The 14,471-nt window shown below is 42.4% G+C and overlaps 1 protein-coding gene and 1 pseudogene across 1 annotated transcript in view; one reads left to right on the top strand and one right to left on the bottom strand.

Moving 5' to 3' along the window:
- Positions 1–14,471, bottom strand: part of LOC122744490 (ATP-binding cassette sub-family C member 2-like) — an 87,484-nt gene that overhangs the window by 18,286 nt on the left and 54,727 nt on the right. Inside the window, 8 exon segments of the mRNA XM_043990003.1 lie at positions 821–1,020; positions 4,273–4,428; positions 8,050–8,204; positions 8,325–8,544; positions 9,215–9,356; positions 9,941–10,064; positions 11,875–12,055; positions 13,696–13,863. Of these exon segments, the coding sequence (XP_043845938.1) occupies positions 821–1,020; positions 4,273–4,428; positions 8,050–8,204; positions 8,325–8,544; positions 9,215–9,356; positions 9,941–10,064; positions 11,875–12,055; positions 13,696–13,863 (1,346 nt within the window).
- LOC122744492 lies at positions 1,879–2,759 on the top strand (annotated as a pseudogene).

The following is a 14,471-nucleotide window of genomic DNA, read 5'->3' on the forward strand; positions in this document are numbered from 1 at the left end:
TGCGGTGGAGCGAGGCTCCAAGCCCAAGCACGTGGAAGGATCTTCATTGTTTCCCTTTTCTGACTTCTTAGTGTCCCCACCTCCCAAAACAAACAAACAATACCCCAGGAATTCCAACTTGCCTCTTTAAGTGTCTTCAGCTACCCACCGACTGGCTTTCTTTATCCTTATAAAGATCTTCCTGTTTGCTGGGACAGCTCAACCCCTTAACAGGTTCAGTAGGTACCTGAAGTGGGGCAGGTCCCCTAGTCCCTTTCACCTCCAAAATGTGGCCCTTCTAGGTTTTTACAGGAACATCCTGTCTCATCTACTCTCCCTTTCCTCCACCCCTAAATTCAAAACAATCATCCTGACATCAGATGGATCATTTGACTTCTACTCAAGGGGCAAGCAGCCAGATAGAAAACATTGGGACCTCTGTACCTTGCATAGCTTATCAGGAGTATAGCTGTGGTACTTCGAGATGAGTTTCTCTAAACCTTATTTCTGTGCCTTTATTTTTATGTCACTTTAATTTCAAACTGTATTCCTCTCCTTTCCCTCCCCACCAAGTCATCCATTGTAACAAAGATTTAAAAAAGGAGAAAGGAAAAATACAGCAAAGCCACTGAGTGACCATATTGGGTGTGGCTGGTAAAATATCCAATATTCTTAACTCCAAGTCCCCCTACCTCTGTGAAGAGAGGAGGTGGGTACATTTTCTCATTTCTTATCAAAAAAATAAATAAATAACAGCTGCTGGTCTCACCACACCCATCTGTAGTCAGTACCAAGCTTACAGAATTCAAACGCATGATTCCAAATGAGAAATGCCCCTCACCTATTGGAAATGATCCAGGAAGAGACACATTTCTGGTTGCTATCAATTATATTTTCATTGTGCTTCAGAAAACGCTGCTGGTGCTCAAAGGCCCTGATGATGGGCAAACCAGACACTGTTTCACTGAAGTGGGAGTATACTGGAGACCTGGTGACAGAGTCTAGACGTTTCAGCTGGCGGGAGGTGGCCACGTAGAACCTCTGGAAGCATAAAACGGGTTGCAGAGTGAAAAGGGGGGCAGGGAGCAGAAAGTCAAGTCATGTCCCTCTTCCCTGTTCTGGGAGTACCGTGGTCAGTGAGTGTGGAAGGTTGGAGCCTCAGCACTATAATCAGAGAAGTGGGGGAAGGAGAGAAAAGGGAGGAAATGTGAGAAAAGCAGGAAGGTGGGGGTAGTTGTCTGTATACACGTACAGAGTAAGGCAAGGTGACTTTAGCAATGGCAATAGACTAGAAATAATTACGTGTTGAAAGCAAGCTTGATGCCCACTTCCAGGTTTGACATAAGTGACAAAAAGGAGTCCACTTTTTCTGCAGGAATGATAGCATCCATCCTAGGTGGATTCCTTCAAAGGAGTCACTAGAGAAAACAAGGTACAGTCTGGCAGAGTGGGCAGGATACTCAAGCTGGACCTGGGTCCAAAGGTCAAGGAGGACCTAGGTTCAAATCCAGCTTCAGACTTCCATAGTTGTATGATTCTGGGAACATCACTTAAGCTTTCTGTGCCTCAGTTTCCCTATCTGTAAAATAGGGTGAGGAGGGATGTTGAACTCAGTGGCCCCTAAGGGTCCATCTAGCTTTGAATATGCAATTATGCAATGCTATATCTGGACAGGTCTCCTCAGTTTGATTCTATTCAAAACCTATGCTTGTGGAGCACTCTGTGGCCTGGTACTGGTATCATTCTCAGCTTGCTGGAGTTGCTGCCCCAGAAACCTCCTCCGTCATCCCCCCCACCCCCCACCTCCCCGGGTGCCTTTCCTCTCCCCCATCTAATTCCCTTGTAGTCTGGGATGTTCGGACTAATTTTTCAGTGTGAGGAAGAAGAGCTGTCTTGAAGATGATAGAGGCACTGATAACAAGGGAAGCTCAGAAACAGCTGCACCAGCTGAATGTTCTGTTGGAACAGGAGTCCAGATGTCAGCCAAAGGTCTGTGGCTTGAGACTAATTGAATCTGCTCATGATAATGGCCTTGGAATGACTGCAAGACTGAGGGTCTTCAAAGTGAAAGACCTTCTTAGCCTAACTCAGTTCTTTGGTTTTGACACAGAGACTTTCTCTCCAGTTGTGAATTTACTGGACAGATTTCTATCCAAAATGAAGGTACAGCCCAAACATCTTGGATATGTGGGATTAAGTTGCTTCTATCTGGCTGTGAAATTGACAAAAGAAGAGAGAAATATCCCATTAGCTACTGATTTGATCCGAATAAGCCAATATAAATTCACAGTTTCTGACCTGATGAGAATGGAAAAGATTGTAATTAGAGAAGGTGTGTTGGAAAGTCAAAGCTACTACTGTCTTTCAGTTTCTACACCTCGATTATTCACTCATTCATGAACCATTTGAAAGGAGAAAGAACATGAGCTTTGAAAGATTGGAAGCTCAACTTAAGGCATGCCACTGTGGAATTATGCTCTAAAGCAAAGCCTTCTGTATTGGCATTGTCTATAATTGCACTGGAGATTCAAGCACAGAAATTTATAGAATTGACGGAAGGAGTAGAATGTCTTCAGAACCATTCCAAGATAAATTACAGAGATCTGACCTTTTGGCAAGCACTTGTAGCAAAGTGCCTAACTGAATATTCATTAAGCAAGTGTTCTAAACTAAATGTTCAGAAGTTGAAGTGAATTGTGGTTGGGCATACTGAACACCAGTTGAAGCATAGTTATTACAAAATCACTCATCTTCCAACAATCCCTGACACTGGGTCTTAATAGTAGGATTCTTATGGTGAAGAAATTCAACTCTTTTGAAAGCTTAATTCACCTCAGAACTGTGGACTCCAATATTAGAATGGATTTAAGTCATGAAGCCTGAGACACAGCAAATAGATTAGCACTGATGTTTTCAGACTTGGCATATTTTCCATTTAAATTTGATCATCAAATTCTATTAAAGTTCTAGATAGACATGTTATATTTAAATAATCTTCAACATTATCCTAGGGAACCTGATATGGTATACAGAATTTTATACAGGATGATTTTTATTTTGTTTTTTTAGTGAGGCAATTGGGGTTAAGTGACTTGCCCAGGGTCACACAGCTAGTAAGTGTTAAGTGTCTGAGGCTGGATTTGAACTCGGGTCCTCTTGAATCCAGGGCCGGTGCTCTATCCACTGCGCCACCTAGCTGCCCCTATACAGGATGATTTTTATCTCAGTATCTAGCCTCTTAGAAAAAATTAATTTCTATTGTATTAAGCAACTCATAGTCTGCCAATATGAAACCTCGGCTTTGCTCTTCTAAGGCAATATATGCTAATGCTAACAACAGAGCTTTTAAATGAGGATTACTGTTGGTATAAAACTGGACGGTTAGTATAGAACTTTGTATTTAAAAACAATACATATGGGACAAGCTAATGTCATAATGCTCCTGTAACGATTCCACTTAGAGAGACTACAGTGAGTTGTCTATCTAGATTCAAGTAAGCAGCAATTTAATAGACTAATTATGTGGTAGAGCATTTAAGGCTAGATGTAGGTTAATGAATCTAAATGAACATATCATTAATCATTGTAATATATAGCTTAACTTCCAAAACAGCTATAAACAGTTCAAATTTCCTTTTTTTTTTTTTTTTTAGTGAGGCAATTGGGGTTAGGTGACTTGCCCAGGGTCACACTGCTAGTAAGTGTTAAGTATCTGAGGCTGGATTTGAACTCAGGTACTCCTGACTCCAGGGCCAGTGCTCTATCCACTGCGCCATCTAGCTGCCCCACTCAAATTTCCTTTTTACATCATGTTGTGGGGAGAAAAATTCTCTTTAAAGATAAACCAAAGAACAACAGTATATCTCATATGTCTTATGTTTCATTTTGTAAAGCGTTTTGCAGATGCACTCCTCAGTTACTCCTAAACTCCATATTCATCAATGCAAACCTAAGTTGGCTGAAGTAACCGACCAAAGTGCCAGTATGTTCTGGTACTAAGAAAATGACCTTTCAATAAAGCTATTAAAATGCAAAAATCCAAAACAACAACAACAACAAAACACCAATGCTTGTGGTACAACAGTGAAGCCTGGGACAGACGCCCAACCTGGTCACTGGGGTTTTCTGGTCTCATTTTCTTCAGGATATGAATATTTCCATGAAAAGGGGAAGGAACTGAAGGAGTGACAAGCAGAAGAGCAGCTACTCATTAGGAGGTCTGAGCTTTTAGAAAGCAGAGAGGGTGACTAGTGATTCGTTCTGAGCCTAAGCAGCAAGTGGAGAGGTCTCTACCTGTACTAAGATATAAATGATGGCCAGAGGAATGATGATGATGCCAAAAACTGGGGTAGCCATACAGATCATGATCAGAGTACTGATGACGCTAAAGAAGAAAGTGATCCAGTTCCGCAAGGACATAGGGAGGGTGTCATCCACTGTAGAAATATCCTGAAAATACACAGAGTGAGGAAATAGGTCATGAGAATGATAAGATGGTATTCCCAAAGGCCTCCCCACACCACTCATGCTTTATTTAAAAAAAAATTATTTCTGATTCTGTTTTAATCTCTTCTTTTTAGAGAAAGTGATACACACTCATGCACACACATGTGCACACATGCACATACACGGCCTTCCATCCACTCTTCACTCTGGTCCTCATATTCATGACTTGTTATTTCCTCCCCTTCTTGTGCTGGATGTTCATGCTTTTGGCTTTCTCAGCCCTGGGAAGGCTTTTCCAAAACTTCAGACAACATTGGTATCTCTTCTTTTCCCCAGAAAAAAAAAAGAGTTCACTTTTCTTCCATTTAAACTGTCCATGACCACTAGAAGCTGAGGAATGCTAGTGGGCAAATTGTCTCCTTCAGCAGAGTTACCAATGATTTTTTAAAGGTCCAATGGATTTCTCTCAGTCCTCAACCTCCTTGACCTCTCTGCTTTTGACATAGTCAACCATCCTCTCCTGGCTATACTCCACTCCTTGGCCATGGGGGCATTCTTCTTTCCTCTGTGTCCTCCTACCTCTTTGACCAATCCTTGTGAATGCCCTTCACTGGCTCATCCTCCTACTCCTGCACTCTGGGCCCTCTTCTCTCATAGAATAGGAGATATAGAACTACAAGGGACGTTAGAAGTCATTAAGTCCAACCCTACTCATTTTTACAGATGAGGAAACTGAGGCCCAAAAAGATCCCAAAGGTAGTAAGTGGCAGAGCCAGGATTCAACCAAAGTTCTCTGTCTCCAAACACAGCAACCTTTCCATTGTGCCATTCTCCTCTAATAAATCTTCATCCTTGGTCATCTCCTCTATATCCATGGGTTCAGTTATCATTTCTACATAGACATCTCTCAACACATCCAGCCCTAATCTCTCTTCAGAACTTCACTACCACATCACCAACTGCCTACTTGATATCTCCCATTAGAAATGTCCCATTGGCATCTCAAACTCAGCAGGTCCAAAATGGAACTCATCATCTCTCCTAAGCCTACTCTGCCACCAGATTATCCTGGTTCTGTTGAGATCACCATCATCCAGCTAGTAATCTATAGTTTTGGAGTCTTTTAAAAAAAATACACAATTCCCTTATTCCTTAGCATCCATATTCAATCAATTGTTAAATACTGTTGGCTCTACCTGAACAACCTCTCTCATATCCATTCCCTTTTCTCCACTCACACTGGTCCCATACTATCTCAGGTGCTCTGCAGCCCACATCTGGACTATTTGCATACTTCCTATTTAGTCTCCCAGCCTTCAGCCCCTCCCTTCTCCAATCCATCTTCCATAGAGCTTCCAAAATCATCTTTGGGAGACACAGTTTTGACCATGACTTTTTTTTTTTTTAGTGAGGCAATTGGGGTTAAATGACTTGCCCAGGGTCACACAGCTAGTAAGTGTTAAGTGTCTGAGGCTGGATTTGAACTCAGGTACTCCTGACTCCAGGGCCGATGCTCTATCCACTGCGCCACCTAGCTGCCCCAACCATGATACTTTTCTGCTCAAAATTGTTCCCTGCTTTCCTATTTCACATAGGGTGAAATACAATTCCTCAACTGGGCTTTTTAAAGCCCCTCCCTCTGCCATCTGATTCCAGGCATTCTTTCCAGTCTTATTTCATATTACTCTTCTCTGCACACTCAACATTCCAGCCAAATTGGACCCGTTCTACAGATTCAACATTGCATGTCCAACTGGAGGTGTTTGTACAAGTTTTTCCCTATGCCAAGAATACCCTGCTTTTCCCTCTCTGCCTATTAAAACCATTCTCTTCCTTTAAGGCTCAGCTCACCTTCTCCAGGAAAGGTGAGACGAATCCCCTCAGGTATGAATACTTTCTCACTCCTCAGACTACTCTGAATTTATTTATCTCTATCTATCTCTATCTATCTATCTATCTATCTATCTATCTATCTATCTATCTATCTATCTGTCTGTCTGTCTGTCTGTCTGTCTGTCTGTCTGTCTGTCTGTCTATCTATCTATCTATCTATCTATCTATCTATCTATCTATCTATCTCTATATATATTGTATGCCTGAGATCACATTCTGATGTAAGTTGTTATCTCTGTTTTACTACACTTAGGCCTATTAAACTGGTTCCCACGTCAGTCCAAGGGGGGCTGGCCTAAGGCTAATAGTTTCCCAGGAGATCTCTGAACTGGGATTGAGGCAGAGTCACACCGGACCTGATTGTACCAAAACCATATCTAGAACTGGGCAAGAAACAAGACCCTACTAGCAACCAATTCTGTGTAGAATTGTAAACACTCATTTATGTTCCCTGAGGCAAGTAGCGTTTAACATACACTCAAATCACCTGTGGAGGCAGAGACTCCAGACACTGTCTCCATGAAGAGGACAGACACTAAGACACTTCTAGGTGTTATCTGAGGAAACCACTGTTTGAGAAAATGTAGAGTGGAGCTGGGGAGCATCTCACCTATGATTTGGGGGTGAAGAGGAAGCTTCTGGTAACCTCCAATTTTAAGTTATTTTTCTTCCTAACTAGTTTCTATGACACTGAGGGAGCAAAAATGTCGATAAAAATTTAATAAAATTTAAAGTTGTACAATCTTTTAAAATCATTGTCATAAAATTTTGTCCCTTCTAAGGGTCAGCCCTGTGGCACAAAGTCGCATTCTCCCCACCCGAGTTAAAGCTTTGGTTCTATTTTTTGCTCTATTGCTTAATGAATATTTATATACATTTATATATTTTTGAATGTGTCTATCTTGTCATCCCAAGAGAATGGAACTTCTTCAACCACATGGACTCTTTCATTTCTCTTTTTGAACCTCCAATGCTCAGCACAGTACCTATCATATGGTAGGCACTTCATAAATGCTTACTGGAGATGCACTGGACAGGGGCTTAGTTCCCTGCTGCCCAAAGAACATCTAGGGATCTGGGCTTTCCCATCTTTCCCTGCAAGGATAAGAAACTCAAAACCTACCTAATATGATAAACTTCCCTTCTCTTCTTTCAAGCAGATGAATAAAGAAAGCTGGCTAAGCCTACACTAGGAAAGGACATCTCTTGCCCCAACTGAAGAGACTAAAGATTAATGGTCTTGGGGCAGCAAGGTGGTGCAGTGGCTAGAACACTGGCCTTGGATTCAGGAGGACCTGAGTTCAAATCCGGACTCAGACACTTGACATATACTAGCTGTGTGACCCTGGGCAAGTCACTTAACCCCAATTGCCTCACCAAAAAAAAAAAAAAAAAAAGATTACTAGTCTTGTTCCACAGGTGTGGCAAGGTTATTCTCCACCTCTCTTCCACTGTTGTAAGAGACAGTGGTGGGGGCAGCTAGATGGCGCAGTGGATAGAGCACCAGCCCTGGAGTCAGGAGTACCTGAGTTCAAATCCGGCCTCAGACACTTAACACTTACTAGCTGTGTGACCCTAGGCAAGTCACTTAACCCCAGTTGCCTCACTAAAAAAAAAAAAAAAAAAAAAAAGAGACAGTGGTGCACAACATTTGCAAGGAGACTTCAATCCCAGATAGAAATAGAGGACTGTTTGGATCTCAAAAAACTCAATTGCCTTCCAAGTACTCACATTTGCAAACCTGTTCACAATCCTGCCTGTGGGTGTTGTGTCAAAAAAGCTCATGGGTGCTCGAAGGATGTTGTCCAGCAGTTGCTCGTGCAGGCCTTGGGAAGCAGATACGGCACCATAGGCAGTCAGAAGACTTGCCAAAAGCACAAAGAAACCTAAAAATGTTCATTGCTCCAGTCAGCTCTGGACAGAGGAAACTTGCCCTAACCCTCTTCTCCAGCCCCCACAGATGTGAAAGGTTTCTTTTTCTATTACAGAGGGGTCAGCAGACCAACCTTGAGCAAATCCTAGAACTCCATAGATTGCAATTCTCAAATCCCGCTGAGAGGCTGGATAGGTTTGGTTCCAGTATCTTTGGGCGTCATTGGTCCATTCAGTGAGCCAGAAGTTGGACCCGATGAGAGATGCAGAGTTTGCCACATAAGCAAAGAGGATGAAGGTGAAAAACCACCATCCCATTGCATTCAGGTACTTCGTGAATATGGAAAACTTCACCTGGAAGGTGAAGCACCATCAGCATCTTCACCATCATAATTGATAGGAAAACCCCTGACACCTTTGAGGTTAGGCGTTGCCTATAACATTAATTAGGGGCAAGCACTACCTAACCACCTTGACTAGGAGAGAAGCTGGCATCAAAGTGTAGCAGTCATTTTCCCATGGTGCTTGAGCCCAGATCAGGCCAATGGGCAAATGTCCAAACGCCCATCAAGGTAAACACCCACCAGGTTAGTGGTCCTCTGGAGATAGGGTGTGTATGTGGTGGGGGGGGGGAGTACAAAGGGAAGAGAAAGACTGATATAGATTTACCTTGCATAACTGTTTCCCAACCAATGTGGCTTTCCAGTAACATCATTAACATAACACAACCAAACCCTGTCAACCACAATATCAATTGGCCAAAACACAATGTGGTGTTTGCAGCCCAGTAGCATTAACTCTCCTGAGCATCATCCCTGTCTTACCCATGTGTGCATAAACATTGTTTCTATAGGACTAATTGCCCCCCGTAATGTTATTTCACTTGGAATTAGATTTTTGCAGGAACAATGAAACTATTTAAGTAGGATATGTCTGTATATACTCTAGTTCTCACCTATGATTGTGGTCCTGAAGTCCTGAACTAAAAATGATAATACTAATATGAGGTGGTGGTTTTTTTTACCTTTCCAGTTTCTACCGTTTCTTTCTCAATTAGTTTCTGTCCTTTCACCATCTTTTGATTTTCTTTTTGCTTTGTCTTCATATCACCAATTTTTAAGGAACTTCGAAGAGACTTTTGATGTCTGTTGCTATCAGATCTGGATCTGAAGGGAAGTGGAAAAACACCATCCCTAGGTACGCTGAAAGCAGCCTCAGCAGTCCTCTTTCTGCAAGGAGAGGCTGCTATCCTTCTAACTGGAGAGACTACTTCCCTTTGGGACACATCCTGAGCTACGTAGTCATTCTAGGGGGGCTGATATTTCAGTCCTTCCTAAAGTCTACACACACACACACACACACACACACACACACACACACACACACCCCTAGTCCTTAGTCCCATCCAGAAGCCTCCCCCCAACTCCTCCATCCACTGAGGCAGAGAAAGATGGTACAGTGGAAACAACAGTGAACTTGGCAGCACAGGACCTCAATTGGAATCCTATATCATTTATTAACTCACTTCTGCCAAGTTGCTTAACTTCTCTATGTCTCAGTTCCCTCATATGTAAAACAAGAGGATTATACTAGATGACCTCTGGGTAATCTTCAGTTCTAAATCTAGGACACTTTGACACTAAGAACCTCAACAGCTCCTTCCTTTAGGCTAAGTACCCAGAGGGAAAGTGATGGGGAAAATCAGAACACGGGAGCAGCTGGGGCTGCTGCCAAAGGGCAGGTTCCCAACCTTAGGCTGAGTGTTCGTTGAAAGTTATTCTCTCTTTTTAAGGTCAAGGAGATCGCCTCAGTAGGAATTTCTTCTATGCTTGGTATTAATCCAGTGTCATCTTCATCTTCCCTTTCATCACCAACTACAGATAGACATAAGGATTATAGAAATAAATGCAACAAGAGAAAACAGAATTCCTATCTATAGAAACCACACTCCTCTCCAGATGGATGCAGGGAGAATCTCAATCTTACCCTTTGGAGTTATCTGTTGTACCCTTTGCCTAGAGGGCACCCGAAATTGATGGGAATATATTTCCTTTTCCAACCACTACTACTCCAGACAGTCCTTGCCCTCACATGGAAGATAGAAAATCTGTTTCAAAGGGAACTTGGTGGCACATTGACTAAAATGCTGGGCTTGGTATCTGAATTGGAATCCTACCTCAGACACTAGGTGTGTGACTCTGGGCAAGTCATTAATCAGTTCTTACCTCAGTCTCCTCATCTGTAAAATGGGGGTAATAGTAGCACTTTCCTTCCAGGGTTTAGATATGAGATATTTGTAAAGTGTTTCACAAACTTTAAATCATTATATAAAGGCCAATTATTATCGTTGTTGTTGTTCAGTTTTTTCAATCATGTCTGACTCTTTGTGACCCCATTTTGTTTTCTTGGCAAAGATACTGGAGTGGCTTTGTCATTTCTTTTGCCAGCTCATTTTACAAATGAGGAAACTGAGGCAAACAGAGTTAAATGACTTGCTCAGGGTCACAGAGCTAGTAACTATCTGAGGCAAGATAAGTTTTCCTGACTCTAAGTTGTGGTAAAATATGAAAGTTTTTAACAGTCGGTTAGGATAACTGAAAGACGCCAGTTTTTCAAGGACCACCCTTTTGGGGAGGAGATGAACAGTCCGCCTGCTGCGCATGTCAGACTGCCTGCCGGGGTTTTTTGACTTCCGGGGTGGAGAGAACGGGAGTAGCCTTTTTGCCGGCTTGGCGGGACTCCTGGCGGCGCGGCACAGACGGTCTGACTCACTCCAAAGGTGGCCTAAATCGGTTTGGTGAGTTTTTATAAGGAATATAGACTAAGCCTAGATTTAAGACGATTTGTACTGTATTTCTATTTTCCTATCCTTCTAATCAACAACACCTTATATACAATAAAGGCTCTATCTAGAAAACCAGAAGCTTCTTCCATTTACTAGTCTGGGAGATAAATTAAGGGAAGGGTTAAGTAGGGGAGATTTATGATCTAATATCCAATTTTAAATCTCACAAAGTCCAATATTCTCAGCCACTGTGCCCCCTAGCAGCCTCAGGTGCCAAATGGTGGTGGTAGAAGTATTTCTTCATCTAAGAGTTCTTATATCAATGGAATCACAGATCTTGTCTCTATCCATGATACTTAATAGTTCCTGGTTTATGGATAATATTTTTTAGTACAACCTGCTTATATATTAAAGGGGGCTGGATGTTAAAGGGTGGAAAGTACCAAGGAATGACTTTACCAGGTTTAGGGACTGAGGCTCCAGCCAATAGAAGTGTGAAATCCCTAACCTGTGGGTTTATGTGCCAGTGACGCCTTGGAGGGGATGGCCATCAGGGTGTCACTCTTGAGGTTGACTTGATAAGAGATAAAAATATTTTTAGACTTTATTGACATGTTACATCAATACAGCTTTTTAAACTGCTCTTCTATACACTGCCCTCCTAGCCATTTCATTCATTCACGTATCCTAGTGTTTCAGGGACTAAATCTGGAGTCAGAGTCAGGGACTAAGTTTTCATAAATAATCTCCAAGCACCTTCATTAAAGGTGCTGGTGATCCCAAATCCCAGTTTTAATAGGAATGTCAGCTTGTTTGCTCAGTACATGGAGGAGTAAACCCCATGGCCTGATACCAACTCCCAGGTGCAGTTGTATCTCATGTGATATTCATTCCCATACCTGTGGCTTCTCCTTCTGAGCTGCCCTGCCTGTCATATAGCTTCAGATTCTTGGCAAATGTTGCTTTGTTAGCCAACAGAGTATTGTAGGATCCTTTCTCCACAATCTTGCCATTCACCAAGACCACAACCTCATCCACACGGGGAAGGAAGTGAATGCCATGTGTCACCAAGAGTCGAGTCTGCAAAATGGAATCATTGGATATCCTAAGTCCATTATCTGCTTCTGCTGGGGAGGGCTATAAATATATCTCCCTCTGTCTCATAAAGGCAATCAAGAAAGCAAATTCCTTTGAAACTCACTCTGGGTTCAATGTGGGACCCCACCTTGCCTGTTTTCCTAACTTTTCTCAAGTCCATAATAACAATAATTCGACTCCACACAAGGAGACAACACCTTTAAACCACTTCTTAATGGGACTAGCATTTTGAGTTGTTTTGATCCAGTGAAGCAACTTTATACACATTCTTACTCAGTTACCCTGGTGATCAAGAGAGCCCATCTACAAAACATCCAATTGGTGGGGAGAAGGTTGGTACAGCCTGTGACTATAGGATATACAAGGGGTGGAAAAGGTCTTAGTGAAGTTTTAAACCATTAGTAAAGCTTAAAACTGCACCAAGACTATTGGGACACCTTATATAATAAAACTAATAGGTTCACATGATGAACAGACCCATGGTGCCCTAGCCAATGAAACCAACCAACACAAATGTGCCTGATTTTTTTTTTTACGGGGCAATGTGGTTAAGTGACTTGCCCAGGGTCACACAGCTAGTAAGTGTCAAGTGTCTGAGGCCAGATTTGAACTCAGGAACTCCTGAATCCAGGGCTGGTGCTTTATTCACTGCGCCACCTAGCCGCCCATGTGCCTGATTTTGACACAGAGAATATTATACCAAGAGGACCCTGGACATAGTTCTGGACACACAAAAAGGCCTCAGAGTTCAGTGAAAAAGACCTCTGGTGACAGAGGACTTCAGCTCTGCCCCTTACCAATAAGCATTTGTTTAGCACCTACTGTGTGTAGTGCACTGTGCTGGACTCTGGGTATACAAAGACAACAAAAGAGAAGTATGCTACTGTGTCCAAGGAGTTTGCATTCTTCTGGGAGACATAATATGTTCATATATAAGAATATCCCCACTGAATAGATGCTAATTTGCTGAGAGATAAGACATTGTCAGTCATGGGGAATCAAGAAAGGCTTTATATGGAAGGTGACGTTTGAGCCGAGATTGGAAGGAAATATGGGATTCTAAGAGGAGGAATTGAGGGACCATCAGTCCAAAGGCAGAATATGTTGTTCTTGCCAAAAGAGCTGTAACAGCAACAGCAGATGTTGACATGGCACTTTAGAATTTGCAAAGCATGCTTTTCTTTTCTTTTTTTTTTTTAAAGCATGCTTTTCTTAATCTTCCGGAGGTGGTAGCACGCTTGCTCTAGTCACTGTTAAAGATGAGATTTGCTAAGGACACTCATATGACAAGGGGCCACACAAGTATGAGACTCCAAGTTCAGTGCTGAACGTAGCACAATGCAACCTCCTCCTAAAGCAGGAAGAGACGTGTGTGTGTGTGTGTGTGTGTGTGTGTGTGTGTGTGTGTGTTTCTCTCTGTCTGTCTCATTCCCCTAAGGGAGATGGCATTGCTTGAGAAAGAAGCAATGTCAGTTCATCAAGACAAGTGCACAGACAAATGGTCTTCCATAATTGTATTCCTGGTGCCTAGCTTAGTGCCTGGCACACAGTGGGTGCATTATAAATGCTTGCTGATGAATTCATGGGTGGGGTGTCACAGCTGCTTCCCTTTGTATTCTTACCTTGTCCTTCAATAACCCATTTGGGCCAATGACCTTTTTGAAAAGATGCTTCCCTACATGAGCATCTACAGCTGAGAGGGGATCATCCAAAATGTAGATGTCTGAATTGCTGTAGACAGCTCTGGCTAGGCTGATGCGCTGCTTCTGCCCTCCGCTGAGGTTTATGCCCTAAAAAACAAAACAAAACAAAACACAAAAAGAAAGGAAGGAAGGAAAGAAGGAAGGCAGGTAGGCAGGCAAGCAAGAAATAAAGAAGGAAGGAAGGAAAGAAAACAAGCAAGCAAGAAAGAAAAAGAATGTTCATCCCATTTCTTAGGCACAAGGGAGCTAATAATAATAATGGCTTATATTTGTTGTTGTTGTTGAGTCATTTCAGGTGTGTCCAACTTTTTGTAACCCCATTTGGGGTTTTCTTGGTAAAGATATTGGAGTGGTTTGTCATTTTTTTCTTCAGCCCAATTTACAGATGAGGAAACTGAGGTAAACAGAGTGAAGTGACTTGCCTAAGGTCATGTAGCTTGTAAGTGTATGAGGCCAGATTTGAATTCAGGAAGATGAGCCTTCCTGATTCCCAGCTTAATGCTCTACCAACTGCACCAACTAACTGCTCCAGGTTCATTTAGGTACTGGCTTTAAAGTTTACAAATTGTTTTACCATCACTATCTCATTTGATCCCCACCACACTCCCTGGGGGGTAGGTGTTGTTATTATCATCATTTCACAAATGAGGAAATTGAGGCTTGGAGGGACTGAATAACTTGCTCAGGGTTATGTA

The sequence above is a fragment of the Dromiciops gliroides genome, chromosome 2 (genome assembly GCF_019393635.1).
Source record: "Dromiciops gliroides isolate mDroGli1 chromosome 2, mDroGli1.pri, whole genome shotgun sequence".
In the NCBI taxonomy this organism is placed as follows: Eukaryota; Metazoa; Chordata; class Mammalia; order Microbiotheria; family Microbiotheriidae; genus Dromiciops; species Dromiciops gliroides.